The sequence below is a fragment of the Pimephales promelas genome, chromosome 11 (genome assembly GCF_988280905.1).
Source record: "Pimephales promelas chromosome 11, fPimPro1.hap1.1, whole genome shotgun sequence".
Lineage (NCBI taxonomy): Eukaryota > Metazoa > Chordata > Actinopteri > Cypriniformes > Leuciscidae > Pimephales > Pimephales promelas.
Window position 1 is genome coordinate 6,453,088 of NC_142779.1, and position 19,100 is coordinate 6,472,187.

At 35.4% G+C, this 19,100-nt stretch overlaps 1 protein-coding gene across 2 annotated transcripts; it reads left to right on the forward strand.

Moving 5' to 3' along the window:
* Positions 1–1,139: 1,139 nt before the first annotated feature.
* On the forward strand, positions 1,140–18,053 carry exoc3l4 (exocyst complex component 3 like 4). 2 transcript variants are annotated; one of them, XM_039672235.2, is made up of 14 exons: positions 1,141–1,414; positions 2,582–2,865; positions 3,135–3,215; positions 5,028–5,252; positions 6,670–7,288; positions 8,418–8,535; positions 8,620–8,745; positions 9,594–9,694; positions 10,760–10,858; positions 12,265–12,388; positions 12,681–12,803; positions 13,015–13,167; positions 14,253–14,371; positions 14,468–18,053. In XM_039672235.2, exons 2-14 carry the CDS (start codon positions 2,607–2,609, stop codon positions 14,682–14,684), a joined length of 2,364 nt encoding a protein of 787 aa, XP_039528169.2. In that variant the 5' UTR covers positions 1,141–1,414; positions 2,582–2,606; the 3' UTR covers positions 14,685–18,053. The 2 variants fall into 2 exon arrangements, with proteins under 2 accessions (XP_088972952.1, XP_039528169.2); XM_089116826.1 differs by lacking the exon at positions 3,135–3,215 and having other exon boundaries at positions 1,140–1,414.
* The last annotated feature ends 1,047 nt before the right edge of the window (positions 18,054–19,100 follow it).

The following is a 19,100-nucleotide window of genomic DNA, read 5'->3' on the forward strand; positions in this document are numbered from 1 at the left end:
CTCGCCTGAAAGACTCTTAAAACTACTTTCATGACACAATAACAGTAGCATTTTTAAATTATGTGGGTTTTCTAATCTGCTGTTGACACTTGCTGGTTGGTGCGAGATGCATTCTGGTATACCTGCTGTCTCAAGCATGTGTCTATGGTGGTATCAACTTTGCTTAAGTCATCTCTCGATGCCTCCTCTGTAAAAGGGGCGGATCAAGAACACATCAGGATTTGAACTTGGTTTTGGTTGAACAGGATTTGGCTTGATGTGAACTTGATTTGGAACAAGTACAGACAAGAACCCAAGAACGCATTTTGAGAAACAGAATGCCCACGAGGCAATCGTGGTGTGATATATTTGAGTAAAAACTATAGGCTCATTAATACCTTATTCTAGATACTATACAAGGTGTGTTCTAAATACTACAAATTTTGTCATCAATAACAAAGCTATGCATAGCAGAGATGGGCAACTTCGGTCCTGGAGGGCCACTGTTCTACAGAGTTAAGCTCCAACCCTGAAAAAATCATCTGCCTGTAACTTAATCCTGAAGACCTTGATTAGCTTGTTGGTTGAAGCTAAACTCTGTAGGACAATGCCCCATCCAGGACTGAAGTTGCATCCCTGATGTAGGCCTAGTATTGAAAGTTTACATTCAATGCATTGTTACAATGATCAAAGTCCTGACCACAGTTTAACTATACCTAAATATATATTTTTAAAAGTACAATTATTTAAGTGTTAAAAGTTGTATTGTGAAAATAAGTAAAAGCATGGTGCCAATTCTCTTTTAATATATTTAAAGATAGTACCTTTTTTTGTTAGTAGCCTATATTTGCAATATATATTTTATATATTTTCAAATAGAATAAATGTTTAGGGTTTTATTCATTCAATTTGGATGGAACATGCCTTGTATTGTGACTAGGCTATGCTATATTTTGATAATAAAGGAAACACTCGATGCTTTGCATAACCACTATATTGTTTTTCCTCAGTGGTACGCACAATTGTATTTCCATAGATTATGGGAATCTAAAAGTGATGTGTAATCATTTTTCAAAAACTCTCAAGTCAGTGAATACAGTAGGCTACTTACTCTGACTGAACAGTGACTGAATCTGACGCTAGTTCCTGTATCAGCTCAGCTCACGCGGGCTCATAATAATTAACAATGCACCTATTCAGTGACGTTTCAAGGTGAATCCCGACTAGAAAGTCGAAATCTGTTCTGTTGTGAGTAGGCTACCAGGGTTTTTCGCAGCTCTACTCGCGGCCTATTTACGGGAAATGTATAGTTAAGTCTTGCTGTTGAACCTGTCGGTGCAGTGCGTTTGCCAACTGTTTTTGTTTTTTTTACGCTTCAATATTTAACAGAAAAGATCGTTGGAAGTGGAAGTGGCACAAGAAACTCGGGTCTAAGGTGAGTTCGTTTTACAGTGCGATGTTTAACTTACAAACATACTTATACATTCATATATTGTAATAACGGCCACATTTGTATTTATGCGTGTTTTTAGAACTGATCTTTAAAATACATATCTTCCGCGACCTTTAATCGCTGAGATATCATAACGTAGTTACCTCTGTAGCTGTGCCAATAACAGCCAAAGTCAGTGTCAGTTAGATAAAAGATTGAACTCATGTTATTTAATGTAATGAGTAATTTTAACGAGATTCCTTTGAGATAATGCCGAGCTGTGGTCCATGAAATCAAACGGTCGATAAGTTTATATTTTCGCTCTCGACGGAAAGCAATATTTTGGTATTGTAAAGGAGACATGTCTTCCTAACTCAGAGATGATTTCTAAGAACCTGTCATCTTTTGGCAAAAGAAACATACGACATGCGCCCATATAGCTAACGTTACATTGGCTACTGTTAAATGGGGCAGCATATCAAATCATTTATAATAGTGTTTACAGTAGTGCAGTGTAGGCTACTTCAGAATTTAATGTCGAAAATGAAGGCAGAAATGAAGATTTTAAACATTGTTTAGGGCTATTTAAAAAAACACACGTTTATTGCTGTTTTATTTCAGTCACAGTTGTGTTTTAAAAAATGAACATGGGCAGGAAAATTAAGTCTCCAAAAATACGCACTTAAACAGCATTGCCTTGAATAAATCTGGGCTTTGAATGTTCTTTCTTCCTAATATTTGTGTATCACTTGTTTTTCTTTTTAACTAAGCTTTCCATAAAGGTGGAATGTGGGGTTAAGGGCGTCCTATATATTATTCACCCTATGTGTGGTTCATCCACTCCACTGATCTATATAATGACATGTCATTCTATATCAATTGGTTCATCTTTTAACTTTGGGACCTGTATTGTGATTATTTGAAACGAGTTTATATACAAGCTCATGTCTTTCTGTTGTTATGACAACATGTACACCTTCTACATGATTCCAATCCAGTGAAAAAAAGACATGTTGTCAGTAAACAACAAGATACCTGCTGATAGATTCAACATTTCATTCTCACACTCGGCTCCAGTGGTGAACAGTCTCAACACTATCAAACCTTGCATTGTTTTTTGGCACAATATTTCAACATTTCTTTAAAGTTCTTGATATTATTTTCCTCAAGCTTGATCCGACTGACGCATGGCAAAATGTCAGAAACTGGAAAAGAAGAAGTAGATGGGGTTAATGACCCACCAGAATCGGGTGAGGACGCAACAAAGGTTATAAAAAATGGTGGAAAACAGATGGAAAGTCCGGTCAAGGAGAAGAATCCTGGGCTTATGAAGACCTTCAGAAACAGTTTGAAAGTCCTCAGTCCTTTGACATTGAAAAACAAAATGTCAGAGAACACAGACAGCGACCAAAGCCAAATCTCAAATTCACCTTCACGACCGCCTTCCTCTCCAAGTAAGTGTATCCATAATGTGATTAAAAAGTGTTGTTGTTTTTTAGTGACAATGTCTTCCCAAGGTTAAAGTTCCAACAGTAAAGCAGAATGTAAGTACTTATAGAGTACTGTGAACTTAACTTCTGGTAGACAAAAGCAGCAGTGTCTTGTAGATCCTATTCATAAGGAACCATGTTAGCCTGTTAGCTTGTATAACAGATAGTTGGATAAGGATTTTTTTTATTGACTTTGGATTTGCTAAAACTCCTTGCATGTTTCTCTTTTTAAGGCTTGAGCAGAGGATCTCCCTCACAATCTTCATTTCAGAGTCCCAAGGCAAAAAAAGCTTCTCTTACCAGAACTAAGTCAGGTGACTGGTCTTTGCAGGTCACTAGATTCACCTCTAGACAAGTGAAATATGTCATTACAGGATCTGTTGATAGTAAATGCAGCAACCAATGCAGAAATGCTTATTACGTTATACCTTTTGGGAGATCTAGCCTTTACAATTATGTTTATTCCTAAAATTATTAGAACCGTCACATTAACAAAAAATATGTCCTCCTGATCCTGTTTGTTTAATCATTAAATTATCATTTTTTAAGATACGTAAGGTACACAAAGATATTGTAAGTGTACATTTTGAGATATTAGATGATGTTTTCTTTGAACTATACAATTTTATTCAAGTAGGGGTGTGCGATACCGTGGTTTTTGATCGTGGACAATTAAAATGTCTCCACGATCTGCTTTTGAAAAAATACCATAGTATCGTTAATTTTATCAGTCGCAGTTCTGGTACCTCCGTCTCATAGCCTATTATACAACGCGACGTACATTCACATGTAAACGCAGAGGTAGAGTTACACTCTCTCACGGGACACTGCAATTCACAAAAGTTCATTATTTGCATGTACTTTAAAGTCTTGCTGGTTAAACATGTCATTCACGTGCTGATGTGTTGTTCTAACATGCGTTTTTTTGAGCGCGTAACTACACCCGAAGCTCACTGACTATAAAGGCCTGTCTAACAGCGCCTAAATACTGGAAGTTATCTTTCGAGTCTTATTGTGCTAATACTGTCAAATACACACAAGGTTTATATAAACAAAGTTGGTTATGTCTAAAGTGAAAGCAAACAGAGAAAATCTGCTTGTCAAACGTATAGCGTGCAGCTCTTAAAGAGACAGTATCCTAATAGTAAATTTGCTGCCGCTTGTCCTTCAAAGAGATAGTTCACCCAAAAATAAAAATTCTGTTATTATTTACTCACTCTAATGTTGTTCCAAACCTGTATTCATTTCATTCTTGTGCTGAACACAAAAGAACATATTTTGAAGAATGTGGCTAACCAAGTGGTTGCTGGTCCCCATCGACTTCCATAGTAGGAAATATACTATAGAAGTGACTGGGGACCATGCAGCAATTGTTTGGTTAGACACATTCTTCCAAATAACTTTTATTTTCAACAGAAGAAATACATTTATTTGGGTTTAAAACAACTTGAGAGATTAAATGATGAAATTTTTTTTTATTTATTTTTTTGGGAGAACCCTACCTACCCCTTTAATGTTAAAAAAAAAAAAAAAACATAGTGGAAATCACTCTCTGCTCTTGAGAACTTTAATAGAAGCTTTAATAAGAATCAATATATAATTCATACAGTGAAATCTATGTTGTTTTATTTTCATATTTGTTATTTAGCCTAATTACTTTCTTCAATGCTACTGTTAAATACGCCTACTGTAGCTGAAAAAAAATAAAGCACTGTTTATTTCATATGTATATTAAGTTGTGTATTTGTAATGTGTATCTTTGTATTTTTGTATCTATTTTTAATAACAAAGAAAATAATGACAAAGATTTTTAGCTTCGCCACTTTGGCCTAAATGTCTACCATTCTTTTTATTTTATATTTTGTTACCTATAAGGCTTTGTTTTTAAGATAGGGACATTAGTTTAGCCACTTACAAAATAATAAAAACAGTATAAAACCGTAAATCAGGATTTTCCTGGAAAAAAATGTGATATGATATTTTTGCCATATCGCCCATCCCTAATGAAAAAGGGTCAAATTTAGGGTAAAATCATCTGAGAACATTTTTTTTGAGAACATTTGTTCAATTGAATGTAACACATAATGACATGAATCATCTCCAGTAACTCTTCATTTTATTCTCAGATTCTGCAGTTGAAATTACTGGTCCAGTTGCAAAGAGGGGCACATCGTTCAGGGAAAGTTTGGGTTTGGGTCCTAAAAAACACAAACAGGAACCACTTCAACCTGTCACAGAGGACATGGATTTATCTGAAGAGCAGATATCGAAGAGTGTGCAGAGCATCGACAGAGTGTTGGAGCTCAGAGACACCTATACTCTGCCTGAGATACCGCCTTTGCCTTTGTCAGGTGAGTGTTTATCACACAAGTATTGTGTGTCCCATCTATAGGTAGTTGACAAATAATTTCTCAACATTATGGTTTAGACATTTTAGACATTGTGATTGTTTGTTACACCATTAACTTTTAGGTCTTGTTTTACTAAATGTGTATTTCATTTGCTAAAGTGTAATAGGTCAAAACAACATTGTTCTTTACCCTGTATGGGGGCTGGGGGCTAGCCTTATCATTTTGTCTGGGTTCCTGTGAATTCAAGCAATAAATCTTCATTGATAGGAGTTCAGTTCATGTTCAGTCATGAATTTTGAACTGATAAGAAGTCGTCAGCAACAACAACAAAAATGAATTGTAAAAAGCATTTTAAAATAATCTTATATGGCGAATTGCCGGTCACACTGCACAACAACTACCCACACTGTGCACTACTGTTGAAAAGTTTGGGATACTTTTTTGAGAAAATACTTTAATTCACATGGACACATTAAATTGATCCAAAATGACCATAACAACATTTGCAGTGTTACAAACGTTTTTTTAAGTTAATTTTTATCATGGTTTCTACAAAAATATAACACAGCATAACTGTTTACAACATTGATTACTATACAAAATGTTTCTTGGGCAGCAAATCAGCATATTAAAATGCTCTCTGAAGGATCATGTGACACTGGAGGCTGGAGTAAGGATCATCACAGGAATAAATTACATTTTAAAATATATTCAAAAATAGTTATATATTCAATATTACTGTTTATAATGTATTTTAGTTCAAATAAATGCAACCTAAGCATAAGAGACTTCTTTTAACAAGATGTAAACAACCCTGGTCCAGAAGCACTTCCTGTTTCCTTTTTTTAACACTACATAAAAGCTGGGATAAAATACAACCAACAGAACATTTAAAACTGAATCAAAAAGTTAAACAAACATATTTAAGATGTTTTCTTTACATGTGAAATAAAGAAAACAGTTACAAACTGAAACAGGAAGTGTTTCTGGACCAGTGTTGTTTACATCTTGTGAAATGGTCTACTGTATACTCGTTTGTCATTTTAATGAAAAACAAAAACAGTAGTATTTGACACTAGCACTGTGACTAGATGTTTTATACTTACTTTTACTCAATGAATGTTAATATATATATATATATATATATATATATATATATATATATATATACCTATATATATATATATACCTATTTATTTGTAAAGTACTTCACATATGGCAACATTACCCGGACCACATCATAAGATTATAATCAGAATCCCTTCGATTTCTAATCTATGGTAAACAGAGCATGATAATTCCTGATTGAAATACAGTATAATAGCTGTTGATGCAAGTGTGTTAGCTCCTGTATTATGACACAACTCATGCAGTCGCCTGTTTACTAATATTTTGCTTTATATGTTATTTGCTGCAGTTATGGAGATTAACAAACTGATAGAGATGGAAGCTTTAGAGGAGGCCTATGTGAATCTACTGTCTCTAAGTTTGGAGCTACAGCGTGAGCATCAAGCTCTAGATCAAGAAGACTGTCCCATCGAACTTGTCCATAAAGAGAAAGACCTCAGTTTGCTCTTTGGAACACTAAGAAACAAAATGTCTGTCATTGTACGCAACTCCAGTGCTCTGCCCTTGCCCAATAAAGAGTTGCTGGTGTATGTTGCACAAATTATCTTAGAGGAAGAGAAGAGACAGGGAGAACCAGGAGCGATGCCGGGATGGAGGGAAGCCTGGAGGGATGCGGTACGAGACGGGCTTCGAGATGCTCTGAAGAAAGTTCAGCTGGACAGCCGCGAGCAGAACACTTCCTGGTTGGCAGTGCATCTGGGGCTTCTGGGTAAAGCTGTGGTGGAGAATTTGGAGAGAGTGAAGACTGAACTTCTGAGCTCATATCCAGCTGACTTTAAAGTGTTTGAAACCTATGTGTCCTGCCATCATGAGGCTGTAGGAGAGCATTTAAAGAGACTTCTGGAAAAGGTGACCGAGCTTAAAGATTACCACGCTCTTCTAGATTTCATTATTCATCGCTACCCAAGGTAGGTATTCCTACCTTTAGATTTTATATTGGTAAATACAGCTGGTCAATATCACTTCCAAATCTTCTTTTTTTTTGTGCTGTTGTTAATGTTATTTAAGTAAGTATGCTGTTCCAATCCTGTATTAATTACACTTTTGATACTAAAAAAATTAATTTCTTTGATTAATATCCTCATGGCCATCTGTTCCATATAATGAAAGTGAATGGGAAGTCATGTTTGGAAAGGACAAAAATGCCCTACTGTAGCGTATATACAGTATATATCATAAAAGTGATTCATATGACGTACAGTACTACCATTCAAAACTTTGGGGTCAGTAGCATTTTTGTATGTTTTTGAAAGAAGTGTCTTAAGCTCAACAAGGCTCCATTTATGTAATATTATAAAATATTACAATATAAAATAACTTTTTTTTTAATTCTAATATTTTTTTAAATGTATTTTTTCCTTAAATATGTTTTTTTAATCATCCTTGCTCCAGTCTTCAGTGTCACAGAAATCATGCCGATTTGCTGCTTAAAAACTTAAATTTCTTATTATTATCAATGATGAACGGATGTGCATTTATTTGGTATAGATATCTTTTGTAACATTATAAATGTCTTTACGTTCACATTTGGTCAATTTAAGGGGTCCTTGCTTGCTGATGATTAATTTCTTTAAAAAAAAAAACACATTCTGAGGCTGTGCAATATATATTTTGATGACAATCTTTAGTCATTGTTCACTGGAAAACCATATCCAAATTGACTTCAGTGGGATTTAATCAAAGAATCGTGATGTCAAACATAAATTCACATAAACCTATCAAAAGACTGATATACTCCAAACTTCCACTTCCCAAATTGCTAAAGGTCTGGTGGTCTTAATGTGTTTTTAATGACCCCAAACTTCAGTTTGATTCCAGTTCTCTTCAGACCTTATATGGATACTCATGTGTGTACCAGTTGCTGAGATCCATTGTAAAGTTGGTTTCACAATAAAGCACAGAACCGTACATTTAAAGGATGCGCCTTACGACAGTTGTGATTATAGATGTGACTGTACTTTTACTTCAAGGGTTATGACATGAGTCATGACTGTAAATAAAATAATAATAAACTGTATTTAACTGCTGTTTCCACAGTGAGAAGATAATGGGAAGCTGCTCACTGCAGCCAGAGCTGAAGGAAGATCAGAGAGTGCTTCTGCTGAACAAAGACTTCCTTAACCTGATTAAAGTTAAATACTGCAGTCGTTTACAGGTAGCACACAAGCACATCTGTCATCTGAGATACCACTAGTAGCTAACCGTCTGAATTCAGTGTCCACCCTTGTCCTTTTAACAGGCTGACATGAGAGCATCACTTGACCGAATTATTCAGTTGGAGAATGAGGAAATGTGGACAGAAAAGAGGAAACCAAACATTGATGAGGGAATCTACAGCTCACACATTGACATGGACATCTGGACGGTGAGCCTGCACTTTCACAATTAGCTCGCCTTCCCTCAGATCTAAATGGAAGTGAAATTATGATTAATAGAAAGTCCTTTGATTTTGCATTTAAATGTCTACAGTCACAATGGAATTTGTTTACCAGTAGAGAGCAGTATAGGACCTTTTTCTCAACTTATAGTGGCCCCGAATTGTTGAGCGACACTTAAAATTTTACCAAGTGGCGTTTACTTTAAAGAAAGATAACACAATTACACTTTGCTAGTAAATAATTTCACACAAAGAGCTTTGTTCAGTTTTAAGTGATAAAAAATAGGTATGGTTATGAAAAAAAATCATTTTGACACTTAAATGTTAAATGTTAGTGAAACAAGATCATAGTTAAAGGGATAGTTCATCCAAAAATGAAAATTCTGTTAATTTAAATAAAATCTGTTCATGTATTGAGAAGGAAAATCTCTTTACATGTCTTGGATTAAATTGCTCAATTCATATGGCGCCTTTTTAACCTTTTTGGATCTTCGTTACCTGTACTTTCAGTGGAGGGAGAGAAAAACACTCAAATTATTAAGTCTTGTATGTTTGGAACAAAATGAAAGGGAGTAAATTATGTCAGCATTTTGCATTTTTGAGTGAACTATGCATTAATGTGCTATGGAAGATAGTATATGTTATAATATTGTTCTTTAATTATAAATTCTATACTTATAAATTCTAGCATCATTTGTTTGCAAATGCCACTTAAAAAAAAATCTAGTTCAATGATATTCAGACATGTTCAAACATGTCTATATGTTTTTTGGCTCAATGTAATTATAAAACAGCACAAGGGGAAAAAAACAACACATTTATGTTTTCTTTCCCAGAATATTAAAGGTCATGTACAAGCATCCAGAAGAATTGATGTGAACCTTGAGCAGAAGGTTGTCCGATCCTGTTTGGAGGAACTGAAGACCTTTCCGAAAAGGTTTGTGAGAAAGAAATATACTCTGGTATATTTTTTTATGTGCAGAGCAACTGATTTAAAAAAAAATTCACATGACAGATGTTATATCTTTATTGGCTGATATGACAGTTATTATTGGATTAAAAAAGGTCACCATAGTGTCATTCTGTGTCAACTCAACCAGAAGTCCCTGACTGAAATGTACATAAAAAAAGAGCCAGAATACATGGGGTTTAAATAACTATAGAAAGATGGCACCATCGATAGCTATATTAGTTAAACTGAGAAACTGCACTTTTTGTGCTTTGGAAAAGTGCATTTTCCTAATTTTGAACTTTCACCATTGACATATAAATTTACATTTAGTCATTTAGCAGACACTTTTATCCAAAGCGACTTACAACTGAGGATTAAACCAAGAGAGTCCTTGTGAAGAGGCAAAAACAACGCTAGAAGTGCGTAAGCCAGCTAAGCAAGGATTTAAAGGAAAAGGAATTATTATTTTTTTTTTTTTTATGTATTTTTATGTTAAGTACTCACAGAAGAGATGAGTTTTCAGTTGTCTTTTGAATGCTGACAACTGAAAACTCATCTCTTCCGTTAGCACTGCTTATCTGGGTTGTGCCACTCCGAGCAATGTCTGAACTTTGTATTTTGAGCACTTCTTGTTTTTGCCTCTTCACGATGACTCTCTTGGTTTAATCCTCAGTTGTAAGTCTCTTTGGATAAAAGCGTCCGCTAAATGACTAAATGTAAATGTAACATTAAAACAAAGATTGCTAAAGTCAACATATTTCACTAAAAGACCTACCAATCTCTGTTTAAAAATAAGAATAATGAGGCTGTCACCTTGGCTTGTATAGTAATTTTTACCCCCCTGTAATCTGGCTCCAAATCTAAAATTCTCTTTCTCTTCATGTGGCAGATCTTTCACATAGATTTTATTAAAACCACATCCTATTAACTGTATTCCCATATTTAACACATTCCCCGGCCTCAACGATAACTGAAAAATCATGTGATCTTAGAAAAACATATTTCTTTTTATTTCTTTGTATCACCGACTGTTGTTATTTGTCTCTGAAGGTTTGAGTCAGCGTTTGTTGAGTGGAGCAGTCCTCTGTCGAACTCATCTCTCTGGGCAGAGTATCACATCAGCTACATCAACAGCTTTAGTGCCCTAAAGTAGGTCATTTACACAACATACGGCCCAAAAGTAAATTGTAATTTTCATTGAAACAATTTTTACACACGTGTTTGAGAGGAGTAGAAATAATGTATAACTTTATAAGTCTAGTTTCAAATTGAATATTATCTCTTCAGAAAGATTATGTGAATACAAGCCAAGGGGTGGAGAAAGCTATTCGTTTACTTTCACATTCATCTCAATGGCAGAATGTTCGTTCCAGCTTCTGATCTTTGCCTGTCATCACTCAGTTCAGAAAGCAACTGTTTTCAAAGCCAATCACCTTATATGCCATGAAGCCATTAAAAAAAAAAGCATAAAAAAAACAATCCGTCACGTGATTTCCAGGAATTCATGCCACATAGAGGCAGTCAGGCAGCTGGCAGGGGAAGTCCCTGACACTGGGGAATATTAATTGCGATGGAAACCTCTAGGTGCGTGTCTCTAAAACTTAAACCACTAAAAGTCGTTTTAGTTCTAACTAACTATAAAAAGGAAATACATTTTTAGATATTAATGAGTTATTGATGATTTCTGATGATGATTACTTAAAGTAAAGACTTTTTTTTACCAAACTTATATTTGGTATCAAATTTAAATTTGGTAAAACAAAATCAATCATTTATTTCTGATCAGATTTATTTGTAAGGTATTTAATGTATGTGAACTAGATGATCTCAAAGGTAAGCATTGGTCTTAGTATTATACTATTAAACTATTGTGATTTTCATGCAGCCTAAATCACTAGCTACTTTTCCATCCACCTATTTTTATGCGCATTATGGGATAGCACATAAACACAACATGAAAACTAAGATGTGAATAAATAAAATAAAATACTTATGCATTCTATTAAGGCGGATTCATTTTATTATCTGATGAGAAAACATGCGCATGAACTACAATGGAAACACATTTACTGAATAAATCCCTTAATGTCCAACAAAAAACTCATGTGACTTTGCCACAACAGTGGATGTGATTAGATGTCAGTTTCATTGCACAGCATCTCAAATCCCTGAGCCAAAGTTTGCCATTAGAATGATTTGGTATTTTGACCTCCCAGAACGGTCTCACTCATTTATGAGACAGGAAAAAAGAGCCATAGTGGCTTCCCCAATTTCCACAGCTTCTTTTTTTTATTACAGATGTTTTGTGCCAATTCCCCAGGAAGTCATGTGTTCTCTTGAACACATGGGATGGAAATGCTACAATATTCTAATTTTGTGCACAAGTTAAATTCACAACTTTGGATGGAAGCATGGCTAATGTAGCAAGATAGATTAAAAAATGTTCTCTAAATACAAACTGCATACAGACAAAACTTACATTTTATAAACTTTTTAGATTGTTCTGACATTACAAGTTCTAATAAGCAACTATAATTTAAATATTTTTTCTCCAGAGAGCACATGGAGAGCTTTAAGGACAGCTGCCCGATTCCACTAGAGCTGCTTCAAAAGGAAATAGATGGACTCACCACCAAATTGAGTCAATCATTGTTGGAGCGCTTCAAAACGGATGTCAAGGTGTGAGCTTCTGAACCACACATCGTTAACAATACTTGTTAAACAATGGCAATAGTTTGAGATACACACCAGATAAATTTAAGAACCATTCAGACAACAGGCTAGCTGACTTGATGTAGACCTTAAATGAACTACATGTTTATTTTAATACAAAAATTAATATAAAACACTATATTGTGCAGAATTCTAAGTAGGTAAATCACTGAGTTCAGTCATAGTGTCTGTGAATATGCATATTGAATGTCTATTTTAGATAGTAGAGTGAGTGAATATTAAGAGCTTCTGTTTGTAGCCTTTCCTCAGGAGACAAATGACAGGAAAATGGTTTTCACTTGATGAAGACTTTTCACAGCTGATCGAAAGAACCAAGAATCTTTCTGAAAAGACCAAATTCATGAGCCCAAAACCTAAACAGGTGAGGCTTTGACTAGTTTTTTTTAAAGTATATACACAAACAATACACACTTGACTGCGTAGAGCAGCGTACAAGTATCCTAACCACTGTGCAACAGCTCTCATGTCACTTTAGTGAACTGTTTACACTGCCTGTCAACAAAATACACATCCTCATGTATTTATTGTAAAATCTCTCTTTTCTCTGCTTTCTCCTGTTTATGCAACTTAAGGTCTTTGTGAATGAGGCTCACATTTTTGTGGTGAAAGAATATGTTTCTCAGCTGATGAAGAATAACTACTCGTGCAAAAACAGGAAAAATGAGACGGCTGCCACTAAGATCGCAAATCAGTGGGAGGAACTGAAGGAGATATTTCAAGAAATGGTACAATCCTCATAATGCAACTTTAAAAACCAGTGTTTTTTTTTTTATTATTAAAGTACAATAAATATTCAATAATTTTATCCCTTAAAATAAATTATTCATGCCTTAAAATAGCTAGAAAATATATCTCTACACCCTTGCTTCATTTAATATGTGCGGATCCATGAATATGCAAATTATCCCCACCTCCGACTACCTGATCCACTCGATCAACTTTACTGTAGTAAACGGTTCATAGTGGCAAGTCAAATGGAAATACTGGTTTAATTCAGCCATAAATGTTTGAACCAGAAACTGATTCAGAAGAAGTGGGGTGGTGATGGTGCAGCGGATAAGACACATGCCTTTGGTGTGAGAGACCCAGGTTCGAATCTACTGTGAGACACCAATGTGTCCCTGAGCAAGACACTTAACCCCTAGTTGCTCCAGAGGCGTGCGACCTCTGACATATATAGCAATTGTAAGTCGCTTTGGATAAAAGCGTCAGCTAAATGAATAAATGTAAATATAAATGGAAGGGTGAATTATACAGGGTCGTCTACAAGTCGATGTATCAGAATAGTAAATTTTTTGTACTGCTCTCTTCGTCAGACTTAACGGTTGATATGATTAGCTTTTGGCTTGACTACAGCTAATAATGTGTTGCTAATGTTAAACAAACCATGTTTCGGACAGCTGCCTTCTAAACATCAGTATCATTAGAAACGCTTTGAACAACTCATCATAACATTTTTCATATCATCAGAAAAATATACCAGGATAACTTGGCTTTTCTTGAGACTTTTGTGTTTCGCAGCATTGTAAATGATATGCTAAAGCCCGCCCGCACATTAATGGAATTGTTTATAACATTTTTGTGACTTAAAGAACACAAAACTGTGTTTTTTAAACTGTATTTGCTAAACCACTGTTTTACTCAGCAAAACTCAGCAATGGTTTTGACTGATAAATTTGCACATGGTTTGTCTTTAAAAAAAAAAAAAAGGCACATAAACATTTAAAAACAACATTAAAAAATGTATTTTCTCTATAAGGGGTCTTTAAAACATGCTAACATATTCCTTACTGCATCATTCTCTGCATAGAATTCTACCTCAGAATGGCTCCATCCAGTCGGGGACCAGCTGAGCAAGATCATTGGGTGCAGAAAAAGTGATGTAAAACATAACCTACAGCCACTGGTTGAAAACTATCCAGACATCAGGTGCGATTTTAGGTCATATTATGTGCTGCAGATAATGTTAACAATTTAACAAACAATCATTTTACTTTAATTCAACGAATGTTTCGCCCATTCCAGAAGGAGCCATCTCTCAGCTGTGCTGTACTTCCGAGGAATTATAAGAGGCAGGGAAAGGCACATTATACTACAGCGACTGGCAGAGTTAAAAGAGAGCATCGGGAATGCTGGGAATAAAGAGCATGCTCTCTTTAATCAGATTCAAGCAGCAGTTAACACAGACTGTCTGCCTGGTACAACCTTCTCCTGTCTGTCCTTCATCATGCCAAACAGCTAATCCAAATAAACACACTTCATTTGATATGAAGTGGGAATAAAGATTGCACTGTTTGATAGTAACAGTATGCCTTAAAATATGAGCGATAAGGAATGTTTTCCTGCTGTAAGGTCCACCCATTGGCCCAAGGACGGAATCCAATGGCTGGGCGAAGGGATAATGCGCATATGTCTTTTCAGCGCTCCAGTGAAGTTCACTTAATTTATTAGAATTTAGTTTCAATATTGCTTTAGCTCTATGCTTAATCTGACCCCAATTTTTACTGATGATCAAGTTTAGATTGTGTTTCTTATTAGAAAATAACCATAACTATTGATTATAATTTAATTTAGATCTTTGATATGTCTGTGTTTCTTACACTTTCAATTATTCGTTCATTATGGACCCAGAGATCACGTCGGCCGGATCGTGTTTCTCACGGACACAAACCTTGTCAGTTCTGTATTTAGTCAGAGGGTGCAGGGTTAACTAATATTTCTTAAGTCGGTTGCCTACTGCTCACACGTACAAAGAATGTAGTTTATTTTAGCCACTTCCATACAACTTGCTAAATCAGTGATAGACAGAAATCAAAAGGTCTTCAGAGGACGTGCCTACTGCTCCATTCACATCTGCGCCTTTAGTTTGACCTATCCTGCAAGATTTGCGGTAGCACCAGCCTCCTATAATTTACTAAAATAATGACGTCAGAATACTCCAGAGTAAATCAAGATGTAACATTTATTTGTCAGGAAAAAATGTATCATGCCAATTACCCAAGCAATTAACAGCCAATTCAGAAATAGTAAATACATGACATCAATTACTCAAAGATGATTCTAAAAGTAAGCAATGCATTCCTGACAGAGACACACAGTAACGGGAACCACCGGGAAAACACTGACACAGCACTGTATGGGGGTTTTCCTGGTTACAGGTTCCCCAAGACTGCTCTGTTACCTAGCCTTAAATACCTAGACCAGAACAAAAGGGTTGTACCAATAGCTTTCAGAGTTTGTTTTGGGTCAATTCCTATACCTCAAGGGGTAACACCTGAGGGGAGATATTATCTTGAAAAGACATCACCCATGGAGAAGAACAGGGTTCTCCTAAGTTCTCAATCTTTCTCCTATTTCCAATGACTGTAATGAAATTAAGACCATTTTACCAATCGCACTGAGACACTTAAAATGATACCAAACATGAAAAGGGAAAACCTTAGATTCACAAACGAAATAACAATAAACACCTATCACCCAAATCTTTATTGGGGCATCTCCCACAACAGAAGAACAGGCGTTGTTTTCTTGTTCTGCCTGTTCTGCTTCTGCAGGAATGAAACAATTTTACCATTCGCGCCAGAAGTATTTATTTTGCCCTTGCATAACACAGCTGGAGGCAGGAGGTTTGTGAGATTTGCATGGCTGAATGAGCCCTGGAGGAGAGAAGATATTGTGCAGAGTCAAGAACCACAACATGATGGGAAGATATCAGGTTGGGCCAGTTGTGTGGTGCCCTCTGTCCCTTTGATCTCTTTTACAGATTAGTGAGTTATTATTGTTTTACTGCAGTTTCGAATTCCTAAATTCAGTCTTAGGAAAGTCCTTCCTTACACTGCCTTTGTGAATAATTTATAGTCTTGTATTCTAACAAGAAGATTTAGTAAATGTGTTTCACTATTATCATGTGGAATTTTGTGAAATCATTGTGGATGACACTTTAAATATAATCAGACCATATTATATGCATTGTTAAAAATAAAAAAGGGGGCATTGGCAATGATAATGTGATATTTCTATAATCCACTTCTTAGTTGAGAAACTTTCTCATAAGTGCCTACCGGTAGTGTTTTTAATATCAATCAATCAAAACTTTATTACAGACTCAAAGTCCATTTTTAAAAGAAAAGTAATAGTCCTACACAAACAATTAAAAGCTCACAACCAGATCAGGTTAAACTGATGTTTTGTATTTCTTCATAAAGCATATCCAGACAGTTTTAACCACTATAATAATGAACTTTTGAATTTCAAACGTGCAAAGTGTAACTTTTGGCCCTCTAGCGGTTGAAGCATACAACTGCACGTCTCTTGCGGAGGAACATTGTTTTGGTAGAATAAGTTGTGCTTCGACTCGGATGAATCTGATGGCAGAGCACCTGACCGGTGCAAAAAAAAAAAAAAAAATGCATCTTATGAGCATGTAAGTAGCTTTTGTTTGATTTGTTGAAAAGTTGCTTTAAATAACATTATAAGTTTGCTACGATTGCTATATCGGATAAGGTAAAGCAGAACACCATTATAACTTTGCTAGAGGGCTATATTTAGGCGGCCTATATGCAAAAAACAGCAAAGTAGTGATTGGTTTACAGCGTGTTGCTACCAATGTAAACAATTAATCAATGGACAGTAAATGTGACGTGCGAACTAAACGTAGTTATGAAAAGCAACGAAATCCAGACCGCTTTAGAAAATATAGGCCTAACGTTAACTGGGTAGTTTTTGAAGATCACCCGCTCGTTAATTGGTTAATTTCTATAAAAATGTTCACTATATAGCCTACTAAAGCATAAATTCCCTTATCTATGCTATGATGTATGCAGCACAATTAGATGGCCATGTCAACACCAATAAATATTGAAGACAGTTTCCTTTTAAATCTGTTATTTAGTTGTTTAGATGTATATTATATCTGTTGATTTAGATGTTGTTTTTTTGATAAAGCAACTCCACACCCCATCCGTTGGTGACCGAAATCTAGCAGTGCATATTAATATTATAATTGCATAATATTTTATCATCTGTTCCAGCAGTTTCTTCAACTGCTCACCTACAGTCTCTCTGCACTCTTTGAATAAACAGACCAAAGTATAAATAAACCCACATGCTATTATGCTGATGATCTATACAAACAAAAATAACATGAGCAACTTTTTAAACTCCAGAGAGACTTCCCCAAGAACAGTAGACAGCAGAAAATGATATGTGAAACTATTCTGCTATGATGAAACAACAGAAATAATCAAATGATGAAACACACAAAACCCCCACGAAGTCAGATTGTGGCTGGTTCATGGATCTCTCTGCTGGGTATCTACAAAACATATTTCTCCACTGACAGCCTATCAAAAGATATAGTTATATGTATTGTACATACAGTATGTATTGATGTTAAATGAACAATATTTAACAAATGTTGTTGTATTGTCATAAATGAACAACTACTAGTCGACTAGAAAAATGTTTAGTCGAGGGCAGCCCTAGATTCATGTACAGCTATTGTAGAAAACTCTAAAACAAAAGGTTCTGTAATGTATTATACAGTTTATATGTATGTATTACATATGTATTTGTAATATTGCATTATATTAAAGTTAACTTTTTTTTTTTACTTGCGCCTAATTGGTTTTGAAGGCTCACAATGAAAAGGAAATGTTGTTCCCCGTCTGTCACCTTTAAATGAAGGGATTTTCCACATGGTGTTTAGGTGAGTGGCTCCCCTCTAACCCAAAAAAAGCGCTGAAGGAATCTCTTGCAGGGTCCTTGACATCTGACACCCTGACTGCAATCTTTGCTGGATAAGCCATAACCTCTAGTGGTTCAAATGGTTTCTGGTTAATGTGCTTCTCCTTTTTAATGTTCTGCAGCAGGGCTGTTGCCACCTTATCCACCTACAGTCTATGCCAGTTTGACTGTCATGACCAGGGTTACCACTTGCAATCATAAGTGATATAGCTTCCTGAGTGGGTAAAACATAATTAAAGAGTTAAAAAAAAAAAAAAATCTAATATTCACTCACTTTTATCATGCCCAGAAATCATTAGTCAGATGGAGTCAGATGAATTAACGAATACATATGAGAAAATGTATTTAATCAAATTACTTTGTCACACGGAAAGACAGTAATGTACAGAAACAGAGATCTAATGCCCTCGATTCAGCCGGGACTTACAACTAGAGTACATTAGAAAAACTGCTTCATCTCTGGAGTTATTAACATTATTTCAGTCTCCCATAAGTCTTATGCAATGGATGCTGCAGAGGTTTGCTGTGGCTCTTGCTTACTGAGAAAATTTACAATCTTTTTTTTTTTTTAAAGATTGATGTAATATATATTGTTGAAACACTTTGTATGACTGTAGTTGAAATTTGGGTTATGATTACTCTGATACATTTTTTTTTTTTTTGCAGATTTTTTAGGACGATATAGCAGGAAACCTCTCCTAGAAATGAAGATGGTAGATCAGAGAGCTCTTCCTCAGGAGGGGGATTTCCTGTTATATTATAATCGGAGCAGATCCTGGATTCACTTACTGGCAGAAGAACAGAGATAAGAATTTATTCAGAAGCAAGAATTCAGGTTATAGAGTGAAAAAACATCCACACAGTCTAAATAGACTTGATCTTCCTTCCTCTCTTTGACACCTACCTACCGTCT